This window comes from Mobula hypostoma, chromosome 23, assembly GCF_963921235.1.
Source record: "Mobula hypostoma chromosome 23, sMobHyp1.1, whole genome shotgun sequence".
NCBI classification, from domain to species: domain Eukaryota; kingdom Metazoa; phylum Chordata; class Chondrichthyes; order Myliobatiformes; family Myliobatidae; genus Mobula; species Mobula hypostoma.
This window is the reverse complement of record NC_086119.1, coordinates 23,982,986-24,006,496: the sequence shown is the minus strand read 5'-3', so window position 1 is coordinate 24,006,496 and position 23,511 is coordinate 23,982,986. Positions and strand designations below refer to the sequence as shown.

The window sequence follows — 23,511 nt, the reverse complement described above, 5'->3', positions numbered from 1 at the left end:
CAGATCCAACACAATATACAAGTTTGCTGATGACACCACTGTAGTGGGCTGTATCAAAGGGGGAAATGAATCAGCAGACAGGAGGGAGGTTGAAAACTTGGCTGAGTGGTGTAATAACAACAACTTCACATGTCATTAAGACTACGGAACTGATTGTAGACTTCAGGAGAGGGAAACCAGAGATCCACAAGCCAGTAATCATCGGAGGATTAAGAGGTGGAGGGGGTCAGTTACTTTAAATTCCTGGGTGTCACTATCTCAGAGGATCTGTCCTGGACTCATCATATAAATATTATTGTGAAGAAAGCACGACAGCACCTCTACTTCCTCAGGAATCTGCGGAGGTTCAGTATGTCATCGGAAACCTTGGCAAACTTCTATAGACGTATGGTGAAAAATGTGCTGACTGGCTGTATTACAGCGCCTGGTATGGGAACACCACTGTCTTTGAACAGAAAATCCTACAAAAAGTAGTAGATTCAGCCCAGTACATCATGGGTAAAAACTTCCCAAACATTGAGCACATCTCCATGAAATGATGCTGTAGAAAAGCAGCACCTGTCCTCAAATATCCTCACCACCAAGGCCATGCTCTTTTCTCGCTGCTGCCATCAGGTAGAAGGTATAAGTGTCTCAGGACTCACACCACCAGGTTCAAGAACAGTTACTACCCCTCAACCATCAGACTCTTAAAAAAGAGTTATTTCATGTTTGTTATTTATTGTTATTTATTTACATCTGCATTTGGAAAGTCTTATTTACAGTTTATAGTTCCTGATGTCTACAGTTACTGTTCCATAGATTTGCTAAGTATGCCTGCAGAAAAAGAATCTCAGGGTTGTATATGGTGACATGTTCTCACAAAATAAATTTTACTTTGAACTTTGAGCATGCCTTCCGGTTTTCTTACACCTACCTCATTGCCACCAGGAAGCCTATTCAGCTGTACCAGCTGACCTTGACTGTCCAGCACCAACTCGGTGAATGTCAGAAGCTCTGCCGGCATGGAAGGTAAGTCGGCTTGAACTTCCATTGAGGTCCATAGTTTGATCAAAGACTAAAAAGGTTAAAACAAAAGTGTTATTGATAAAGTAAGAAGCTTTGTATAAAACATTCCAAGTCAATGTCGTATTCAAAAAAAATGAATCACTTTCTTGGTTCTTGTTCGTTTCATTACTTCACTTTAGGTTGCAAGAGGCTAGAACTGAACATTTTGCTCAGAATCCCCACAAACAGGAAGGTTTAGATGTCTACTACTCTGAATTGTTAGAGCAGGGGGCCCCAACCTTTTTTGCACCGCAGACCGGTTTAATATTGACAATATTCTTGCGGACCTGCCGACGGGGGTGAGGGGTGGTCAAGTTCAACAGCGCATGACAGGGAATGAGGAAAGGTGCAGCTGACTCATATCGTTTCATATCGACAAATCATATCATTTCCTCGCACATGTTCGCGGCCCGGTTGTTGGGGACCACTGTGTTAGAGGACAGAGAATGAAGGCAGGTTTGTGTGTCAAGTCAAAGTTGCTGGAAACAGACACGTGGATGTGGATCAAATCTGGAATTGTTACTGAAAAGCTTATTGCAAAACATCTTGGTTATTATGAAAGTTTAGATATTAAAAAAGAGGGGGCTACACCTATACAATATGCAGTTAATTCACTGAAGAATGGAGTAAAAAATGACAGAGGAACAAAAAAAAAAGATACAATTACATTCTGCTCAGACAACAATCTACTTGGCGATCTCACCTAGCTGCGCTCCAAACAAAGAACCTTCTCCCGAATAACTCTTGAACTAGAATATTTAAACTTTGAAAATTATGGCATGTTGGCCACAGAGATAATGCCAGAGATGAAAATATAGATATGAAGAAACACACTATAGTGAGGACATTTCATCTGGATGAGTGAAAGTCATAAGCCAGTCGTGTTTGTCCAACAGTTATGAATTTTTTCATAACTTTGAAAATAAAATTATGAATGTCTTTGATTAACTTGCAGTGAAGAAGCTAGTGATCATTAATTTAAAATTTCAGGATGAATTTTTTGAAGTGTAATGGAATTTGATTAGTTTTGCTGTGTGATGTGGTTCAGGGAGGATCATCACACAACTTGAGAAAAAGCTTCACTAATACTTGAAGCAGAACTATCTGGAGAAAGAACAGGGCAGGATTACTTTTGTATTGTTCAAAAGCCTAGCACAGTCATGGTGAACTGTGTTGTTGTCTGTGTTGGAAATTTCTCTAGCTCTATGCAGAAACGTGAGCTTGCACAAAATTTTAAATTCTCAATTTTTCTAACAAATAGTTCACACTTCTCTTCACAACCCCCACTCTGAGTATTTCTGGACACATTTGAACTTCTTTCATTTCTGCAAATTCAGCAATATCTAAAACTGAACACTGGACAGATATATTGAGTGGGATTTTGAACTGGAAGAAAAGGGCATCATCAGAAGCAAGCTTGTTCTTAGGTAATGGTGACCAAAATGTCCACTCCTTGAAGGGTGAGCAAGACTGGGATCTCTGAAGAACATTATTCCCACCAGTTCAAAAACAAGTTTGCCAATGATACAACCTTTATCACCCATCCTGGCTGGATGCAGGTAAACTGGCAGAAGTAGGCCTACACCGTTATTCCAATATTTACTTACTTAACGCATAGAAGGAAATCATTTGGCCTATCGAGTCTATGCCAGGGTAATCCAATTCCACCACATTTCCACAAAATGTCCCAATCCGTCTTTCTCTGCCTCTTTCTCGTGCCCATCAACTTCACTCTAATTCTCCTACTATACACCTTCAGTGGCAAACTCACGTGACAACCTGCACATCATTGGGATGCAGGTAGAAAATGGAGTGCCTGGGGGAAACCCATGTGATTACAGTGAAACTGTGCACTCACACAGGCAACATCAGACGCCAAGATCAAACCAGTCTGTTGGAGCTATGGGACTGCAGCATTATTTGTCGATATTCATTTGATAATTCTCTCGTCATCAGAGAAAGTTATCTTATAATTAACCAGACATTTTAATATTCTCAAATTGAAAACAGTCTTGTCCCATAATCAAGGGTTAGAATGACTGCTGACTACAGACGGCAGACAGCTTCTCCTGGGTTGTACGACTGTCTGTGCGTGAGTGGGAACGAGGAGAGGAGCTTGTTTTGTTGTTCTGTTGTTGTTGCTTGTGTTGTTCCCCTGAGCACTGTGGGCATACGATGTTGGTGCTGGAATATGTGGCAACACTTGCGGGCTGCTCCAGCACATCCTTGGGTTGTATTGGGTGGCAACGCAAATGACACACTTAGCTATATGTTTTAATGTACGCAAGACCATAAGACACAGAAGCAAATTTAGACCATTCAAGTCCATTGGGTCTGCTCTGCCATTCAATCATGGCTGATTAACCTTCTCAACCACATCTTCCTACTTTCTCCCGATAACTTTTAATGCCTGACTAATCAGGAACCTATCAACCTCCAATTAAATACCCAACAATCAGCCCTCCATAGCCATCTGTGGCATTAAATTCCAGATTCACCACCCTCTGGCCAAAGAAATTCCTCATTTCCATTCGAAGGGGATGTCCTTGTATTCTGAGGCTGTGCCCTCTGGTCCTAAGCTCTCCCACTATAAGAAACATGATAAATAAATTCAAATCTGAATATCATTTAGCATTATTATTTATTTTTGTATTTCCACAGTTTGTTGTCTTTGCACACTGGTTGAATGCCCAAGCTGGCTAGTCTTTCATTGATTCTGCTATGGTTATCATTCTATATATTTATTGAGTATACCTACAAGAAAATGAATCTCTGGGTTGTGTATGGTGATATATATGTACTTTGATAACAAATTTACTTTGAACTTTGAAGTCTCTGATACAAATCAACGTAGCTTGAAAGTTTACCAAATTAAAAAGGCAGATCAGACACAGACATTAAAAACAGCACAGGAAGACTGAGGACATAATAATCTTAAAATTCAAGTAATATTATTTAAAATACTGTAATGATTATTAAACACATTGAATCATTGTTAGCTCTTACAACTCATGCCCAGAAGTTTTGCCTCACAAAACCCCAACTACAGAAGTTTCAGTTCAGACTTTCATCACATAGTAACAACACCATCATAATGACAGCAGGTTTCCAAAGGATTTACCTGTCGGAACATTTCAGGCAAGTCGTAGACATAAGTCGTTCCAAGGGATTGTGCTTGAAACCTCTTAGATTGCAATAAGTCTTTGGTAACGTAAGGTGTGTTGATAAGCATTCCATGTAATGGTCCCTGTTTATCCCCATAGGCCTGAAACATGATCTGTTATCAGAAGAAGAAATGGTAAAAAGATTTTATTTTTCAAATAAATTGACAGTCATCCTTTTTATAAATGTACTGGCTCCTGAACAAATACTCACTCCTTCCGTGCTTTCAAAATGATTTTGGATCATAAGCATTACTATTAATTGAAAAAAAAATACAAAACACTGCAGATATTGCAAGCAGGAACTAAAATCAAAGCTGGGGATATTCAGTGGTACCCAAATCTTTTCCCAATCCTTCTTGTTTTCACATCAACTTCCCAATATGGACAAGTAACAAAAATGGAAGACTTTCTCTGCTCTTACTCATTTCCCACTTTATTCACCATCAACATTCTTTCCAACTGAAAGAGCAAATTCAATTGACCATATTTGCTACCCACAGTACATTTCTCTACATCATGGACACTAAATTCAGATTAGGTAATGCGCAAAATACCATCGTTTTATTCGTCAACCACAATCTACATACAATAATGAGTTACGTTTCTGATCATCAGTCAAGCAAATTTTCCATCACTTGGAGTTCTTCACCTTCTATAGACGTCTTTCAGCAAGTTACATTATCTAAACTGTTAACCCAGGAGAGTGACAATGATTCTGCTCCTCTCCTTTTCATTTCTGGACAGACATCTTATTTCATTTGCACCACAATTAATTTGGTCCAAAATGAAGGATCTCAGCCCGAAACGTCAACAATTTACTCCTCTTCAAAGATGCTGAGCATTTTGTGTTCTGTCAGTTCATTTTCCTTACCAATCACCTGATCGAGACTTCCCATTTTTCCCCTCCTCTTTTCCATTCCCTGAATCTTAGAATTAACTTCATATAATGTTCCGATGAAATGTCATTTAATTGAAATTTTAACTCATCCTCTGATGCAGTGTGAACTTGAAGCATTTTGAATTGGTCATACTGCACTCAAACAGGCCTGTATACCTATTCAATAGCAATTACTCATCTATAATAATTTCATTTACCATTACTTAGTCTTCTTTGCCTTGGTGATTCAAGTGCACATTCCAGATACTACTTAAATAATACAAGATACCCACTTCTACCACCCAATCAGGCAGTCCGTTCCAAATTCTAAGCAGCCTCCCAATAGAAAAGGCAGTCTTTATTGGATACCAATTAAACTCTTTCTCTTGTCCTAAACCTATGTCCTCCAGCTTTTGACACCTCAGTTAAAGGAAACGTTACTTACTATCCACCGTGTCCATGATAATCTTATACACTGCAATCTTGTCCTCCCTCAGCCTCCTCCATTCTAAGGAACCAAACACAGCATTTCCTCCTAACTAAAATGCACCATCCCAGACAAGATGCTGGTGAATCTCTTCTGCACCCCCTGGTAGGCGTACTATGTAGACGTTGGAATGTGTCGCGACACTTGCAGGCTGCCCCCAGCACATCCCTGGGTCGAGTTGGTTGTGAATGCAATTGACATATTTCACTATATGTTTCAATGTACATGTGACAAATAAACAAATCTGAATCTGTTCCTCCTAAAATATGGTGTTCAAAAATGTACCCAGTATTACAGTTTGGCCTAACTAATCCTTTATGAAGTTGTACCAAGATCTCCCTATTTTTATATTCTATACTCCAACTAATGAAGGCTTGTATCTTGTATGACTTCTTCACTGCCTTATCCACCTGTGTTGCCTCCTTTAAGGATCCTTGGATTTGTACATGAAGGTCCCTCTGATCCTCAATAATTCCTGGAGCCTGACCATCCATTTTGTGTGTTCCCACCCTCACTGGTCCTCTCTAGGTGCATTACCATAGACTTATCAGGGCTAAATTTCATCTGTCATCACTCCATTTTACCAAGTCATCAATATTCTACTGTCACCCAAAATTATTTCTGTCACTGCCATCAATATCACCAATGTTCTTGTCATTTGGAAAGTTACAAATCATATTTCCTGCATTTATATCCAAATTGTGAAAGCACATGGCAAACAGCACGGATGTCAGCACCAATACCTGTACTGCATCTTTGGTTGCAGGTCTCCAACGACAAAAATAACTTTCCATTTTCACCCTCTTCCTCCCATCACCAAGCAAGTTTTGTTTCTAGTTTACCAACTTGCCTTGAAACTCATGGACTTTAACCTTTTGGAACAGTATTCCACGTGAGGCTTTGCCAAATCCCTTACTACCCATGAAAATGGAAACAACTGCACTGCACCCATTAATATAATTTGGTTATCTCTTCAAAAAACTCACATCAATTTGTTCAGACTAGAACTCCCCTTAACAAAGACATGCTGATTTTCCTTGATTAATCCCTGCCTTTCTAAACATAGGTTAATCCTGCCCCTCGGGATATTTTTCCAATGATTTCTGTACTAGATATTAGATCACACTTATCCCTGCTGCCCTGCTTGAATAAAGGTACAACATTTCCTATCCTCCAGTCATCAGGCATAGCATCAGAAGCCAGCAAAGACTTAAAAGAAATTCTAACAGCCACAGCGGCTCTTCCCTTGTCTCTGAAAGCAGCCTGGGATACATTTCATCAGCTCCTAAGGATTTATTCACCTTTGCATTTTCTGGAACGTCTAATACCACCTCCTTTTTAATGCTAACACATTCTAAAATTTTACCACACCCTCCCTGAATTCTCCTGCTAAAATGCCTTTCTCCTTGATAAATATAGATGAGAAGCACATATTTAATCCTCGCCTACACTGGTTCCAAGATAGCTACTGTAGGGCCCTATTCTATACACTTGTAAAAAGCTTTGGAATTCTTAATCTTTGCTGCTGCTAATATTTCATGCCTCCTCTCGTCTAGGATTACTCAAGTCCCAAGAGCGCTGGATTATCAGCGTTTTATTGCACTGAAGGCAAAACTGTTTCATGAATGGGAAAAGCCAAGAGAAATGTTGATAGTCTCAATTTCATGAGTTGCATTAATTTCCGGAATACATAAATTGAACATGGCTGAAAGCATTTATTTATTCAAACATTACATAGATTATATCTGGCCATTTGATGCTGCCCTAATATGTATACTTTTGAGATTCAAAAATTATTGATATTAGGTAATTGCATAAGGAAATTTACATGGCACAAAGTACTCACCTTTGTTACTGGATCGTGTAGAAAAATATGATTGTATCTGAGCAGACTTTACAAATATTTCTGTTTTTTAAACAAATGCTACAATGCAACTCTGCTTTTAAACATAATGCACCGAGTCTTCAAGAACTTAAAAGAGCTTTTTATTTTAAGCAAGAGATATTAAACTCTTTCTTCATGATCAAAAGAATTCACACCAGATTCAAAAGAATCATGCCCTCATGCCAAACAGCCTACCACACATTTCCAGCAGATTTGGCATTTTTTGTTGCAATGATATCTTCTTCTCCCCATCGTGTTTTGCTCCTAGGTGAGCTGGACTACAGGTTTTTTTTGCATGCGCACTGAAGCACGGTGATAAGTTGCCGTGCGTTGCACATTGGGGATTAGTGGCACATCTTTGAAAGGGCCACAGTAGGTATCCCTGCCATAATCCATTGCTGTTGCCGCCGCTGCTGGATCTTTCATCAACAGCCAACGTGGAAAGCAATCAATCATGCGTACAAGCAGTCTCTGAGGAAACTTTCCAAAGGCTACCAGAGGTGACCCACACAAACATTCTAATATCCTCTTTCACTGTATTGCCCAGTAGTCATTTCCCTGACCTCTTTTGTCATTTACAATACATAATGAAAATGAAAGTTTTTGCCATGAAAAGTCTTATTCCGCACAATTACAAAGAAAAACAAGTTGTGGCATTATTTACTGACAAGAAAGGGCTTGCCTTGAAGCCATTGTGATATGAGTTAATGTAATCAAACTGTACAAAGAAGCACAGCAACTGTGGCTAAGAATAGTAGGTATTACTATAAGAACACAGGAGATTTAATCACTCCTTTTGCCCCCATCTTTTCCTGCTGCGGTTGCTGGACCTATATTCAGTAATTTCATTATCATAAACTCAATCAGAAGAATATCACAGAAAAGGTCAAACTGCAAATTGCAAAGTGTAGAATTTCATGATTTTCATCATAGAAACTTTCCATCTCTCAAGTATTGAGAAACTAAAACAATAGATATCAGACTAGCTGAAAAAGGAAAAAAAAGAAAACATTCTTCTACAAAGGAGACAATTACTCTAGTGGTTGAGAGTGGAGACTGGACTGGCATAACAACACACATTTGCAACTTGGGAATATTATGATCCAAAGTTCATACATGTTGTGCCATGGTACAGAAAGACTTAAGTTTACTCTGGAACACAGGTGATTCTGCAGATGCTGGAAATCCAGGGTAACACAGGAGGAACTCAGTAGGTCAGGTAACATCCATGGAAAGGAACCTTGACCCGAAATGTCGACCCCTTATTCCTTTCCATGGATGCTACCTGACCTGATCAGTTTCTCCAGCATTTTGTATGTGTTACTCTAAGTTTGGTCTGCTATTCTTTCACTTCCTAATCTCCCACTGCACTTGGCAGGAAATGGAACATCCAACAACACACAGGCACCTTCAGATTCTACCCTTCCTTTTTACTGGTTTGCCACCAGTGTTGACACCAATTCATCCACTGACTTCTTCCAAAACTATTCTGTTGACTTCCCCCAAAACTATAGGACATTCATCTTTATTTTTTGGTGTTGCCCTGAAACATTAACTCTGCTACACTTTCCACAAATGCTGCCAGGCCTGCTGAATCTTTCAAGCTTTTTCTGGTTTTATTTCATATTTCAAGTACCTGAACTTTTTCAATCTTCTCCATCAGTGATCTTGCCCCTTCAGATGAAAAGGGGGTTCTCAGCCTCAGCACAACGTAGCTGCATTAATTTCCAGCGATTTGCAGAATCAAGTTCAAAATGCATTTGACATCAGAACAACCCAGCTCAGTGTAACATCAGTTCCTTTGTCTAACCAGAGCAAAGCAGTACTATTTAGCCCAGTCCCTTATCCACTGCAGGGCATTCAAAATTACGCAGCTTATGACCACCACACCGAACCCAGTAGCCTCAATAATTCATTCCAAGCAAGCTCATGTTTTCTTACAAAATAGGAGGCCTTTCCCTAATCAAGTCAATGCAATCATTCCATTTTCCTATTTATCTTCCTGTAATGTCTACAACTCCTCCATTGGGACCACAACCTTGCTGTGGTTTGGAGGCGTGTGTGCCTCAGTGACCTGGAGAGCTACATTGGCAGGAGTCAGGGATTTATGCTTTGCTTCTTGGTAGGTCACCCATGCCAAAAAGGTCAAAGGGTAGAGACCAGACTAAGAGTGGTCCACTGGTCCTCCAGGTTTGGAGTTTCAGCTCAGGGCTAACAACTCTGACCGATAAACCAAAACTGTTAAGGAGACAGTAATGAAGAATCCTTCTACATCTGAATACAGTGGTATTCCTGAATCTCCACCGAGACTTGCATAACCAATGGTAGTGAAAACCGAGCTACTGACATGGTGAAGAAAGCCCTGAACACCACCAGAGACAGAGGACCTTCACTGCTGCCCAAAATGCAAGTGGCGTAACAGGCAGTAGAGAACATATTCATTAATTCCCTATTAACTATCCTGCCACACATCTGCACTATGGGAAATTTATAAGAGCTAATTAGTCTGTCGTGAAAATCTTTGGGAGAAAAACAAAGCATGCCTGGAAAACCCCACTCAGGCAGGCACTGGAGATCAGGATTGAACCTGAGTTGCTGAAGCTGTAAAGTTGTGGAACTAATGCCAGTGGCTCTCCACACTCCACCAAACAGACTTCCATCTCATCACTTAATAGCCTTTTCTCACATAGATCTACTTTTGGTTACAAGTTCAGCTCATGTTATTTGCTTTTCTTAAACTAGACTTATTTTGTCTCACACTTACTCTGTCATTAATGGGAGTCACTTTCTGGCTCTCTTGTTCAATTCCATCTCTATCCACTGTGCAGTATATGCTTAGAACTGCTCCTTTTGACTGTGACTTTGGTTCCAGACACCAACTCACCCTCTTCCTGTTTCCCTCCCCACCCTGATGTCCCTTCCGACATAGGCCTGGTCACAAAAATTAATGGTGCTTAACACAGCATTCCACATTTTCTACAAAGCTGGTGAGGCAAGATGCCTCTCCTGCAGCCAAATCTCCACTCTGGGTCCAGCACAACATTTTGCTAAATTAGATAACAAATAGTCTTAGAGGAGATATGCCCCTGTTCTGCGTTGTGGTACGATGATACTTATCATTGCAAAAACAGCTTCAGAAAACAAAATTCTTAATATACAAGTTGGTCATTAAACTCCTACCTGACCAGTCCTGGAGTTTGTCACCTCCTTGTACAGACTGATATCCAAGTAGTAACCAGACTCATTGGTGAGAAATAGCCTGATTGGAATTGCTTTCCCAGTGGGTGTCAAGCGAATATTTATCTTCAACTCAGCCTGAAGCACTCGCAGCTTCCAGAGACGACTGCCATATCGCATCACCATGCTACGTACAGACTCTTCAATCTGCAGGAAAGAACAAAAACTGAACACAAACTGCAGGCTTACTGAAAACAATCGTCGTGCTAACAGGTTTACCGCTCTTAATTCAAAGCAAGTTAGAAATATATCAACACACACAAAATGTTGGAGGAACTCAGCAGGCCAGGCAGCATCTATTCCTCCAGCATTTTGTGTGTGTGGGGCTTGGATTTCCAGCATCTGCATATCTTCTCTTGTTTGCGATTAGAAATATATCAATTGTATCAAATCAGTTTGTATGTCCTCTTTCTGGAAAAGTTCTCTTCTAGTAGAAATTAACAATCCCCGTTGCCTTCCAGTTACCAATGCCCAGGGGACCATGATTAAAATTGTGAATCTGGACAGCTAACATTATTAGGCTAGCTGACAAAGGGCTGAACGGTATCCTCAACTCAAATCTGCAGCTTCTGCAGTAGCCATAGCTAGCAAAACATCTGAAATCACTGTTTAATACTTATACCTATGTCCATGAACGTTGAAACTAGTGTTGCATTTAGACCATGATCAGGTAACGAGTACAACAACAGATTTGGAGAAGTTCTACAGAACAACACCCTGGGCACCATCAAATCTTCAGGCCACTCAGAGATTTGTGCTAAAATTGTTCTTTGACCGTATTGTGCTTTATCGTAACTTTATGTGCTGTGCTTTGCACTTTGGCCCCAAAGGAAGGATGCTTCGTTTAGCTCTATATACTAGTGTGGCTGAATGATAATAAACTTGAACTTAATACTGTCAACTATCAAAACGTGTTTTTAGAACCATTAAAACTATGAAATACAAAACTTTAGCTTTACATAGTAATATGATTGTGACCTAATTTAATATCTGGATGGACATGAACTGTTCACCTCAAAGTTAGCATTAAGCAACCTGGGATCAGATGACTACACTACAATCTGGAGTATGTGGTACATCTTCTTGTCCACGTTATTGTCCTACAGCCAGAGTGCAGCAATAATGGCAAATGCCATTCAGCTCTCCACCAAAGGGTTGCAGTTAGTAAGAAACATAAATTCAGATCTTTAACTTTCTCCAAAATTACCAAACCCACAAACAGCCCACTATCAGTGCCCCAAGAGGCATATTCACAAGCCTCCAAAAACCTAAACTGTTAATTGCTTCCATTTCCTCAAGATAAATTCAAGTACAAAGCCTACCTTTGAAGGATCCATAATAACAGTGGGAACAAAATTGAGGAAAATATGGTTGCAGTCTGTTCGAACGTTAGTGTTGTTAAATGCCACTTCCAGCTCATCCATAGCCTCCAGCAACAACCGCTCACCCTCGTTTTGTAGATACTCAAAAGAGGCTTCCTGTAGGCAAAATTGTTAAACTGTAAAAACTTCTTTGACTTTTAAAACTAAAACAACATCTCATACTACATAAGATCTACAACGCCTTTAATAAGACCGTTCAGGCTAGCTGAAACTGCAAGTTCATCAACATAATCTATATTTCTACCAGAGTAAAATGGAAGAGGAATTTAAGAATCTTTCACCCCAAAGATCACTTGCATCAAGGCCCTAGTTGTCAAGCATTGAGAAGTAGTTGCCCATGGATGTTTCAAATGGGAAAGAACTGCAATTGCATTTTAGGAAACTTTTCACATGGCAACAATGGAATTATTCCCAAAAGGTTTGCTGGCACCAGTGCATGATAAATTCTAAGTGCTCTGGCAAATTGTTGGGATTTTTCTTGTCTTGTGCATTCGTGGGCCTTCAATTTGGAAGACAACCGTAGGGGGTGGGGATGGGAGATAGAAAAGAGCACTGTTCAGCAACCAGGCTTAGAAATTTAATCACACAGCCCTGTTATATTCAGCATGTACACGTTTGATTCTTATTTTGTTCAGAAAGAATCCCATTGCAGCCATTTCCAGGTCACAATGCACCAGTCCAGATATTTGACCAGACAGTTCTGGCCAAGATTTATTCACGTGCATCTGAAGGGATTTCTGTGACAAATGTACATCAAATGACAAGTTTCCTGTTCAAGTATTCTTTGGAAGGCACCATGGGGAATCAGTCCATGTTGTTACAGGAGCAAATACTGCTGAGCAACCTTAGAACAATTACAATTTTAGCATAATACTTTGGACTGAGACCATATTCAGACGAGTTCCATTTCACTGCCTCTTCTTCGGTCCCACCATTTCCAGTATACCCAAACTCTACTCTCTGACTTCAATCCCAAACCATCCCTCATCAAACCTTCCTTTCCTGCTGATTGGTCCACTTCTCTGATCCCAAATCACACGAGTTCCCCCAGACAACCACCACCCAACCTTCTGTTCTCAAAAGTGAGACGATGAAAGGAGGATCACTGGTAGCACAAAAACCAACTGCAGGGCCTCTCCACATCTTACAATGACCCACAGCAAATATTATGGGAGTCACACTAATATGCAGCCCTTCTAGGGCCACAAATATCACAAACAAGAGTACATCTCACTTCTGCTCAGAAGTCAACAACCGATAGCTGCGCTGATTAGCAACCTCATGATCCCCAGTTTAACATTTGCTTCACTCTATTAAGCTTTGCTAAACAGAATAGCGCTGACTGAACATATCACACATCGGTACCTGTGTTCGACAGGGTTGGGAGGTGAGAAGAGGTGATAGGGAAACAGAGGGCAGAAACAGCACAAGACACCTTCAAATTGCTAAATGGAAAGCAAGTGGTGCAGCCTGCCAAATAGATTGAGTGGATGAAGTCACAATAAAAGTAAAATAAAACCAAAGGGGAGTAGATAATCTTTCTTCTATGGATTTGTAACCCACCAAATGGGTAGACGAACACAAGAATTATTCCTGGATTACAAAGAATTCAAAAATTTCTGCTGCAAAAACAGAGCAGAATGACTAGAAAGGGAAGGATGAAAATCTTTTCAAGGGTTTATACTATTGGGAGACGGATCTTGGCTTGGGAATGAAATTGGGAGTTGAAATATTCTAGTGTTGACAGTCACACTCTAAAATCATCTCCATTTGACAAATTCAAAAAATAGCCAACATCTATACTCTACCAAGAAATAGAACTTTCAGAAAAGCAGTAAATAAAAAAAGCGACAATTAAAAAAAGAGACAAACTCCACACAGAAAATGAAGAAATGAACAGGATCACATTCGATTAAAATCCCATGGGCTGGATGCAGTTAAACTGAATGAAGAAATCAGCAAGAACACTGACACCAGAGACCAATATTTTTCCTCAATTAACTGAGTATAATCAAACCAGTTGAATTTTGAAAAACAATACTAAGGTCACTTTTAATCACTGGCTACAAAAGAAATTTTAAAAAAAGTTACATAAATCAAAAAGCAGCAACCCTTAAATAGAGGTTTGTTGCACTTAGCCATTTTGCTTAAAGCATCACAGGGCTCTTAATTAAAATGCTACCTGCCCTCACAGTTTTATGCTTGTTCAACTTTTTCAAATTAAGTGAAAAATCATATGAAGTGAAATAGACCATCAAAAGTTACATTAAAAAGCAGTAAAATAAAAAAATGACTTGCAGACACATTAACACAGTAAAGTCCTGCCTAGAATTATGACACATAATATAACTCATGATGTGATTTCTATTGGAGAAGTACAGTACATCAAGTTTATTCCAAGCTTAAACAGTCAAAACTTCATGCAAAGGAAAAGAAATATTGGAGGAACTCAGCGAGATAGGCAGCATCTGCAATGAGAAATGGATAGTTGATATTTCGAATCGAGGTGCTTCGGCTGGACTGGAAGAGGAGAAGGGAGATAGCCAGTGTAACAGATGAGAAAATGAGGTGAGGCAAGAGCTGGCAAGAGGTAAGTGGACCCAAATGAGGAGGTGTCGATTGACAGAAAGAGCCAGGTGAGGGAGAGGTGGGTGGAGATAGTAATAAAAAGCTGGGAGGTAGTAGATGGAGACAACAAAGGCTGCAGATTATGAAGTCATATAAGAGGGGGGAACATGAAGACCAGGACCAAATAAGGGAGGTCAGCTTGGGCAGAGAGGAACTGTAGGAGGAGGGGTCCCAGTGAAAGAAGTGTGTGGGTGATGGATGTATGTGTTTTGGCGAGGGAAAGAAACAACATGATTGTGGAAGGTGAAAGGTGTGCATAAGATCACCTGGGTTGATCAGAAAGAGGGAGAAGGGGAGGGGGTGGGGGGGGGAGCAAGTTACCTGAAACTGGAGATTTCAGTTTGCAACCCTAATTTAATTTCACTTATCGGCTTAGTGGAACAATACCTGTTTTATTCTGCTTCGCTTACGATGCCCGAGCAGTAAATTCTCGTCCTACTTTCATGCAGCCAATATCCCAGCTCCCTAAACTGTCAACCCTTGGTTTCCCCCTATTCCTAATCCACACTCTATTTCCAGAAGAGTTTCAGGAATGGAGCCATCTTTCAAATGCATGCTGCCACCACCCACAAAATACCCCTTTCAATCCCTCCACTACCACAAGACTCATCTAATATCTAGTATCTTATAGACTGCAACTTCTGCCATTTAAATGTTGGAAAAATGAAAACCATTCTTTATCTCCCCCTCACTAGAATCCTCACCATCAACTCCATCTTCCATCTTGGGTTGAATCATTCTGCACCTGAGCATTCAACATCAATCCCATGTTTCCAATTCAATATTTTCTCATAATTTCCCACATTCACCCCCATATCAGATGCATCTGCCTCACCTGAAATGTTATTGAAACTCCCAACCAGTCAATTGCTCCAGTTTTCCTGAGAAATTCCCATGCCCCATCTCAGCAGATCCAAAACTCATCTCTCCTACCAGGTTTACTGTCGCTCTTAGCCATTCCATTCGGTTCAACATCCACGTTTTCACCAACGTATGAAGGAAGTGTTCTGCCAGTTGCTGCTCTCATCTGACTCACCTTCGTGACCAAGTCCGAGTGCCGAATAATGGCCCGTACAAAGAACCTGTAGTCTGTAACCTCAGTTCCTGCCTCCACCTTCGCAGCGCCCAAATACAGGTGCATTTTGTGATTGGCACATGGCATTGCAGTTAGGTCAAAATTCCGCATTCGGTTCAGCTCCAGTTGGAAAGCCAAGGCAGGCTCCAGATGCCGGTAGATCCGGTCTTCCTGAAACTGGAAAACAGAGAGGAATGTGCAACAGTCATCTAGCAAGACCAATTTGAACAACACTTTCACAAGATGGTGACTGAACAGCTTGAGGGAGAACTAGATCAAATCCACTGAGGGCAACGTGGCACAGTTGTGGCCTTCTGACGATTTCAAATGGACTGAAGGGTCTGGACTATACACATGTACATTTCTGTGGCTGTGTTTTCACTAATATTCTATTTGTGCTTGTATATGTGAGGACCGGCCCTCAAGCCACGGTGTTGCTTGGCAGGCACTGAGGCTCATCTCGATGTGCTGATGGTTGGGGTGGGGAGGAGGGTGGTGTGGTTCTGGACTATGCATATTCAGCATTGTGTCTTACTGATATTCTATATGGGTTTGTTGAATTGTATGTGCATCAAGTTACAGTGTCGCAGTGGGGGTAGGTGTCCGGGCCAGAGCATTCCTCTGGGTGGGGGGCAGTGTGCGGCGTCCAGTCTGGAGTTGCTGCTGTCCCCCAGTGTTTGCTCGTCAGGAGACAGACTTTATTGTAGTTGACTGTGGATAGATAGCCAGAGTTTATGGGGCTCTTATTCCGTGATTGTGATACTACTTCCTTCTGTGGTTGCTATCTTGTGTCTGTTGTACTGAGTTGCACATTGACTCCAGAGTAACGCTGTCTCGTTTGGTTGTACTCATGAGTATTCATGTATGGTTGGATGACAATTAAACTTGAATTGAACTGAAGACAACTTGACATACAGAGAGACCCACTCGCACGAACTTTTAAAATTTTAAAGCAGTTAACTCTATTTAATTCACCTTGCCGAAACAAGATAACCAAAATGAGAAGGTGCATACTTTGTCACCAAGTGCAATAAAGTGTCAAAATTACTGAGCAAAGCTAGTACACGGAAAAATTTTTTAAATATCTGTAATTCAGATCACAGCTTCATGGTTGGTGGTGCACTTGCAAAGTTACCAAACTAATGAATTGAGGAAACATTGCAGAGACAAGTTTAGATTCCAGTTTAAATGCAAATTAAAAACAACCTCAAAATTTAGGGGGGGGGGGAAATTTATCTGAATAAAGATGGACAAGCCATCTTAAAAACTCACCACATATGTGCCTCAAAAGAAATCTGCCTATGTTATCTTGTGCGGGTCTGTACAAGTCAAATCACTCTTAAAAGTCCTCTGAAATAGCTCAGCAAGCCAATTAGTTACATAACTGACCACCATTTCAAAACATTAGCTGGGTGAAACTGGAAGGATCATCTGGCATTCACCTAGCCACTACTTTCAGGTACAGCAAAGGGGATTTTAGCAAGTCGACCTCGCAAACTACTCCTTACAAATATCTGTAGCCAGAATTGGGTGAATCACCTCACAGAATTATTTAGAAACAGTCAAACACTGACATACTCACAGTGTCATACTTGGAGACAACAGACTGTACATTGAGACAATTGGATGGGTCATGTTCTGTACGCACAACCTTCCAGAGATGGCAATGACGTGAAGGCAGGAGGAACCAGCATTGGGAGTCCAAAAGAATGGCTCCAGACTACATGAAGTCTCATGGGTTCAAGCCAAGTCTGATTACTATCCATTGCCTTCCACATCATCTCTCAGTTCAGTGCTCTACCATGATAAATACACTTGGAGGAACTGTTGCAGAAGCAAGAACTCTGAATGAACTCTGAAAGATGTCCATATCCATCTCTAATAGTGGTTTAGAAACACTATCATTACTAGAAACGTTGGCAAAGTTGTGACATTTGGGACATAGAGTCATAGTCATAAAACACAGCAACACAGAAACAGGCTCTTCAGCCCATCTAGTCCATGCCAAATCTTTAATATGCCTGGTACTATCAACTTGTACCCAGACCATGGCTCTCCATACCGTTCCCATCTATGTACCTATCCAAATTTATCTTGAATGTTGAAATCGTTCCCACATCCACCATTTCTACTGGCAGCTTGCTCCAAACTCTCACCGTCCTCTCAGTGAAGAAGTTCCCTCTCATGCTCCTCTTAAACATTTCATCTTTCACCCTTAACCCATGAGCTCTAGTTGTAGTCTTACCCAACCTCAGTGGAAAAAGCCTGCTTCCACACACCCTATCTTTCCCCCCTCATAATTCTGTATTTCTCTATCAAATCTCCCCTCATTCTTCTATACTTTAGGGAATAAGGTCCTAACCTATTCAATCTTTCCCTATAACTCAGGACCTCAAGTCCTGGCAACATTCTTCTAAATTTTCTCTGTACTCTTTCAATTTTATTTACATCTTTCTTGTAGGTCCATGATCAAAACTGCACACAATACTTCAAATTAGACCTCATCAATGCATTATACAACTTAAGCATAACATCCTAACTCCTGTATTCAATAGTTTCATTTTATGAAGGTCAATGCGCCAAGAGCTTTCTTTAAGCCTATCTCCCTATGATGCCACCTTCAAGGAATTATGGATCTGCATTCCCAGATCCCTCTGTTCTCCCTCACTCCTCAGTATCCTACCGCACACCATCCAAATCCTACCCTGGCTTGACTTCCCAAAGTGCCACACTTCAATTTTTTTTTTCAATTAAATTCCATCAGAAAATTTTCAGCCCATTTTTCCAACTGTTCTAGATCTCGCTACTAGCTTTGATAATCTTCCTCGTCACCTCCAATCTTAAGTGTCATCTGCAAATTTGCTGATCCAGTTGACCACATTATCAAACAGTTTGTTGATTTGAATGACAAAAAACAACAGACCCAGCACTGATCCTTGCAGCACACCACTAGTCACAGGCCTCTGGGCAGAGAGGCAAGCATCTATTATCACCCTCTGGCTTCTCCCTCAAAGCCAATGTCCAATCAAATTTACAATCACATCTTGAATGCAAAGTGACTAAACCTTCTTGAACAACCAGCCATACAGGACCTTGTCAAAGACCTTACTAAAATCTATGTAGACAATATCCACTGCCTTGCCTTCATCAACATTCCTGATAACTTCCCCGAAAAACTCTAAAATTGGTTAGACCTGAGCAACAAAGCCATGTTGACTATCCAAATACTTGTATACCCATTCCCTTAGAATACCTTCTAATAACTTACCAACTATTGAGGTCAGGCTCACAAGCCTATAATTTCCTGGCTTATCCTTAGGGTCTCTCTTAAACAACGGAACCACATTAGTTATCCTTCATTCCTCTGGCACCTAACTCAAGGCCAAGGACATTTTAAGTACCTCTGCTAGGACCCCTGCAATTTCTGCACTAGCCTCCCACTGGGTCCAAAGGAACACCTCATCAGACCCTGAGAATTTACCCAGCAAACAACTCCTCCTCCCGGGGGAGTGGGTAGTGGGTAGTGGCTCCACATGTCATTACTACAGGGAGTTCCGACCCTGCCTTACACTAGTTCCGGGCTCAGCTGGCTCCGGCTGACAGTACCTGGTATGGGCCCCTATCCAGGGTTACGGATCCCACTGCCTTGTGGGTATCTTCAGGAGAAGAGAAGGCTAAGGAGTAAACCCTACACAAATCCGGAGTGGAGCCCCTAAGGTGGTTGGATGATGTATCACATCACCTCCCGGCAGTTCCTGCAGCCAAGCTGATGCCAAATGTACTGCTTTGCATTCCTTTGGACCACATCCGCGAGGCTGAGAGGGGGATCTTGATGTCTGGGCAGCCCAGGATCTCCATTTTCATCGTCCAGGTCTGCGCCCCGGAACTGGGCGCATCCATTGTCTACTTAGACAGACGGAGCCATTAAGGATTATTAACTCCTCCTCTGTAATCTGTACATGCTTCATGACCTCACTACTGCTTTGCCTTACATTTATAGGCTCTGAGCACATCTCCAAGTAAATACAGATGCAAAAAATCCATTTAAGGTCTCCACCATCTCTTTTGGCTCCACACATGACCACTCTGATCTTCCAGAGGACTAAATTTGTCCTTTGCTATCCTTTTGCTTTTAGTACATCTGTAGAAGCCCTTGGAATTCTCTTTCACCTTGTCTGTTAGCGTAATCTTATGCCTTCTTTTAGCCTTCCTGATTTTCTTAAGTGTTCTCTTGCATTTTTTTAAAACTCAAGGACCTCATTTGTTCCTACCTGCTACGCACCACCTCCTTTTTCTTAACCAGGACCTAAATATTTCCTGAAAACCAAGGTTCCCTAAATCTGTTATTCTTGCCTTTTGTTCTGACAGGAACAAGCAAACTGTACTCTCAAGATTTCACTTTTGAAGGCCTCCCACTTACCAAGTACACCTTGCCAGAAAACAACCTGCCCCAATACACACTTGCCAGATCCTTTCTGATAACAAAATTGGTCTTTCTCCAAGTTAGAATCTCAATCTGAGGACCAGGCCTACTCTCTCCATAATTATCTTGAAACTAACAGCATTCGATACGAAGTGTTCCCCTGCTCAAACTTGTGTCACCTGTCCTAGTAGGAGATCTAGTATCACATTCTCTCTAATTGGGACCCCTCTGTACTAATTGAGGATACCTTCCTGAACACATTTGATAAACTCTATCCCATCCAGGCCTTTTACAGTAAAGAGCCTCAGTTAATATGCAGAAAGTTAAAATCACTTACTATCACAGTTTTATGTTTCTTGCAACTGTCTGCAATCTCTTTACAAATTTACTCCCCTAAAACCTGTGGACTGTTGGGTGATCTATAATATAATCCTATTAATGTGGTTAACCCATTCTAATTCCTCTGTTCCATCCATATAGCTTAATAGATGAACTCACCAGCCTGCAAGGATATTTCACTAATGGATAAGATGTTATAATTCCACATATTGACCCATGGCCAGAACGCAACAGCCTTTCTTACAATATTCCTTGCATTGAAATATACACAACTCTAAACAATAGTCTTACCGTGTTCAATCATTCAATTCCTGATTTTGTCTACAGGTTTAGCAACATCTTTCCCGAGGACCACATGACTATCTACTCTGGTGCTCTGGTTCCCACTGCACCGCAATTCTAGTTTATACCACCAACCCCATCCCCCATGCACCACTAGCAAACCTTCCCAATAGGATATTAGTCCCTCCTGTCTATTCCCCTAACCAATAAATCCCGTCACTATAGCATGCCTCTTGTCCACCTTCCCTTCTGAGCCTCAGAGCCAGACTCAGTGCCAAAGACCTGACTACTGTGACCTTCGTCTGCTAAGTCAATCCCTGCCCTAACTTGGGCTGAGAAAACGGACACAAGGGTACACTGCACTGGTTGCCTACCCGCTTCCCACTCCTGATGGTCACATTACTTGTGTCCTGCTCCTTGGGTGTAACTACCTCCCTGCACGTCCTATCAATCAACCCCTCAGCCTCCCAAATGATCGGAAGTTAATCTGGACAGGCAGTCAAGGAATCAGTTTGATGAATAGTTGAACTGGCCCTCACCAATTATCTACCACAGATATATCTGTCCATGAAAGCATTGGTACAAGTGATCACCTCAATACTGCTGTGGAATCAAAGTTCCATCTACTCTTCATGGGCATTGTCTATTACACAGCACATCACTACCATAATATTAAATGGCATAAAGTCAGAATATATCTGGCAGCTCAAACTCAGCATCCACAAGGTTCTGTGGACCATCAAAAGCAGTAGCAATGACACATAACTCACCACATTCTTCATTCTACCATTAAAATCAAGGCTGGGAACTAAGCCCAAGTAATGAGGTATAGGGGGGCATGGTGGGATCAACATCAGACATATCAAAAACTTGCACCCAAGAATGGAAAAGCCTACAAAAAGTGGTGTACACAGTCTATTCCATTAAAGGAAAAGATCTCCCCACCATTGAGCACATCTATAAAGACCATTGCCACAAGAAAGTAGCATCTATCATCAGGCCACGCTCTCATCTCACTGCAGTCATCGGGAAGGAAGTACAGGAGCCTGAGGTCCCATACCACCTAGTTCAGGAACAGTTATTACCCTTCAACCATCAGGTTCTTGAACCAGTGTGGACCACTTCACTGACCTCAACACTGAACTGATTCCACAGCTCATGTTCTCAGGTTGTTTGTTTGATTGATTGATTGAAGTACGTGGTGACATATACATATACATGGTGACATTAGTAAGTATGCAGATGATACTAAGATAGGTGGCGTTGTGGATGATGAGGAAAGTTTTCAAAGCTTGCAGAGAGATTTAGGCTAGTTAGAAGAGTGGGCTGAAAGATGGCAGATGGAGTTTAATGCTGAAAAATGTGAGGTGCTACATTTTGGTAGGACTAATCAAAATAGGACATACATGGTAAATGGTAGGGCATTGAAGAATCCTGTAGAATAGAGGGATCTAGGAATAATGGTGCATAGTTCCCTGAAGGTGGAATCTCATGTGGATAGGGTGGTGAAGAAAGCTTTTGGTATGCTGGCCTTTATAAATCAGAGCATTGAGTATAGGAGTTGGGATGTAATGTTGAAATTGTATAGGCATTGGTAAGGCCAAATTTGGAGTATTGTGTACAATTCTAGTCACCGAATTATAGGAAAGATGTCAATAAAATTGAGAGAGTACAGAGGAGGTTTACTAAAATGCTGCCTGGGTTTCATCTCCTAAGTCACAGAGAAAGGTTGAACAAGTTAGGTCTTTATTCTTTGGAGCATAGAAGGTTGAGAGGGGACTTGATAGAGGTGCTTAAAATTATGAGAGAGATAGATAGAATTGACATGGATAGGCTTTTTCCATTGACAGTGGGGAAGATTGAAACAAGAGGGCATGAGTTGAGAGTTAAAGGACAAAAGTTTAGGGGTAACATGAGGGGGAACTTCTTTACTCAGAGAGTGGTAGCTGTGTGGAACGAGCTTCCAGCAGAAGTGGTTGAGGCAGGTTCGATGTTGTCATTTAAAGTTAAATTGGATAGATATATGGACAGGAAAGGAATGGAGGGTTACGGGTTGAGTGCAGGTTGGTGGGACTAGGTGAGAGCAAGAGTTCGGCATGGACTAGAAGGGTCGTGCTGTAATTGTTATATGGTTATATACGTACTATAATAAATTTACTTTGAACTTTTGTGCCAACCCAAGGTGTAATCCTGAATGGCATACAAGAAGAAGAAAAAAGTAATCCCATTACCACCAGACCAGGTCAAAGCTCTGCAGACCCGTCACAGCTCATTATGAGTGGTACTAAACAATTAAGCAACTAGAAAGAGGAAAAAATTCCAAAACATTTTTATCCTCTGATGTTGATCCTGCCATGTCCTTCTACATCTCATTAATTGGGGTTGGTTCCCAGCCTTGATTTTAATGGTAGGACCCAAAGGAATTGTGAAGACAAGGCAACATTCAGCAAATTAAATAATCTAGTTCAAGTTCCCCTTGAGATCCCTGCAACCGAAGAAGCCAGTCCAGCAAAGAAGGTTCACTCCACATTACTTCAAGAACATCTGAGAGCAATGAATACAGAAAATACAGCTGTGAAAGCAGACAGCTTTCAGGTTCTGGTACTGAGAAGATCAACTCCAAAACTAACCATGCTTCTAACCAAGCTGTTCCAGTGGTACAACTAAAACTCCTGCATTCATCCA

General features: G+C 41.1%; 1 protein-coding gene across 2 annotated transcripts in view; it reads right to left on the bottom strand.

Moving 5' to 3' along the window:
• The window catches only part of acaca (acetyl-CoA carboxylase alpha), a 289,052-nt gene that overhangs the window by 125,713 nt on the left and 139,828 nt on the right, over window positions 1-23,511 (bottom strand). For both annotated transcript variants that reach the window (XM_063031453.1, XM_063031454.1), the window contains 5 exons: window positions 15,744-15,959; window positions 12,020-12,175; window positions 10,641-10,844; window positions 4,169-4,324; window positions 917-1,057 (listed from right to left, as the gene is read on the bottom strand). In XM_063031453.1, the coding sequence (XP_062887523.1) occupies window positions 917-1,057; window positions 4,169-4,324; window positions 10,641-10,844; window positions 12,020-12,175; window positions 15,744-15,959 (873 nt within the window). The remainder of the gene's footprint in view (window positions 1-916; window positions 1,058-4,168; window positions 4,325-10,640; window positions 10,845-12,019; window positions 12,176-15,743; window positions 15,960-23,511) is intronic.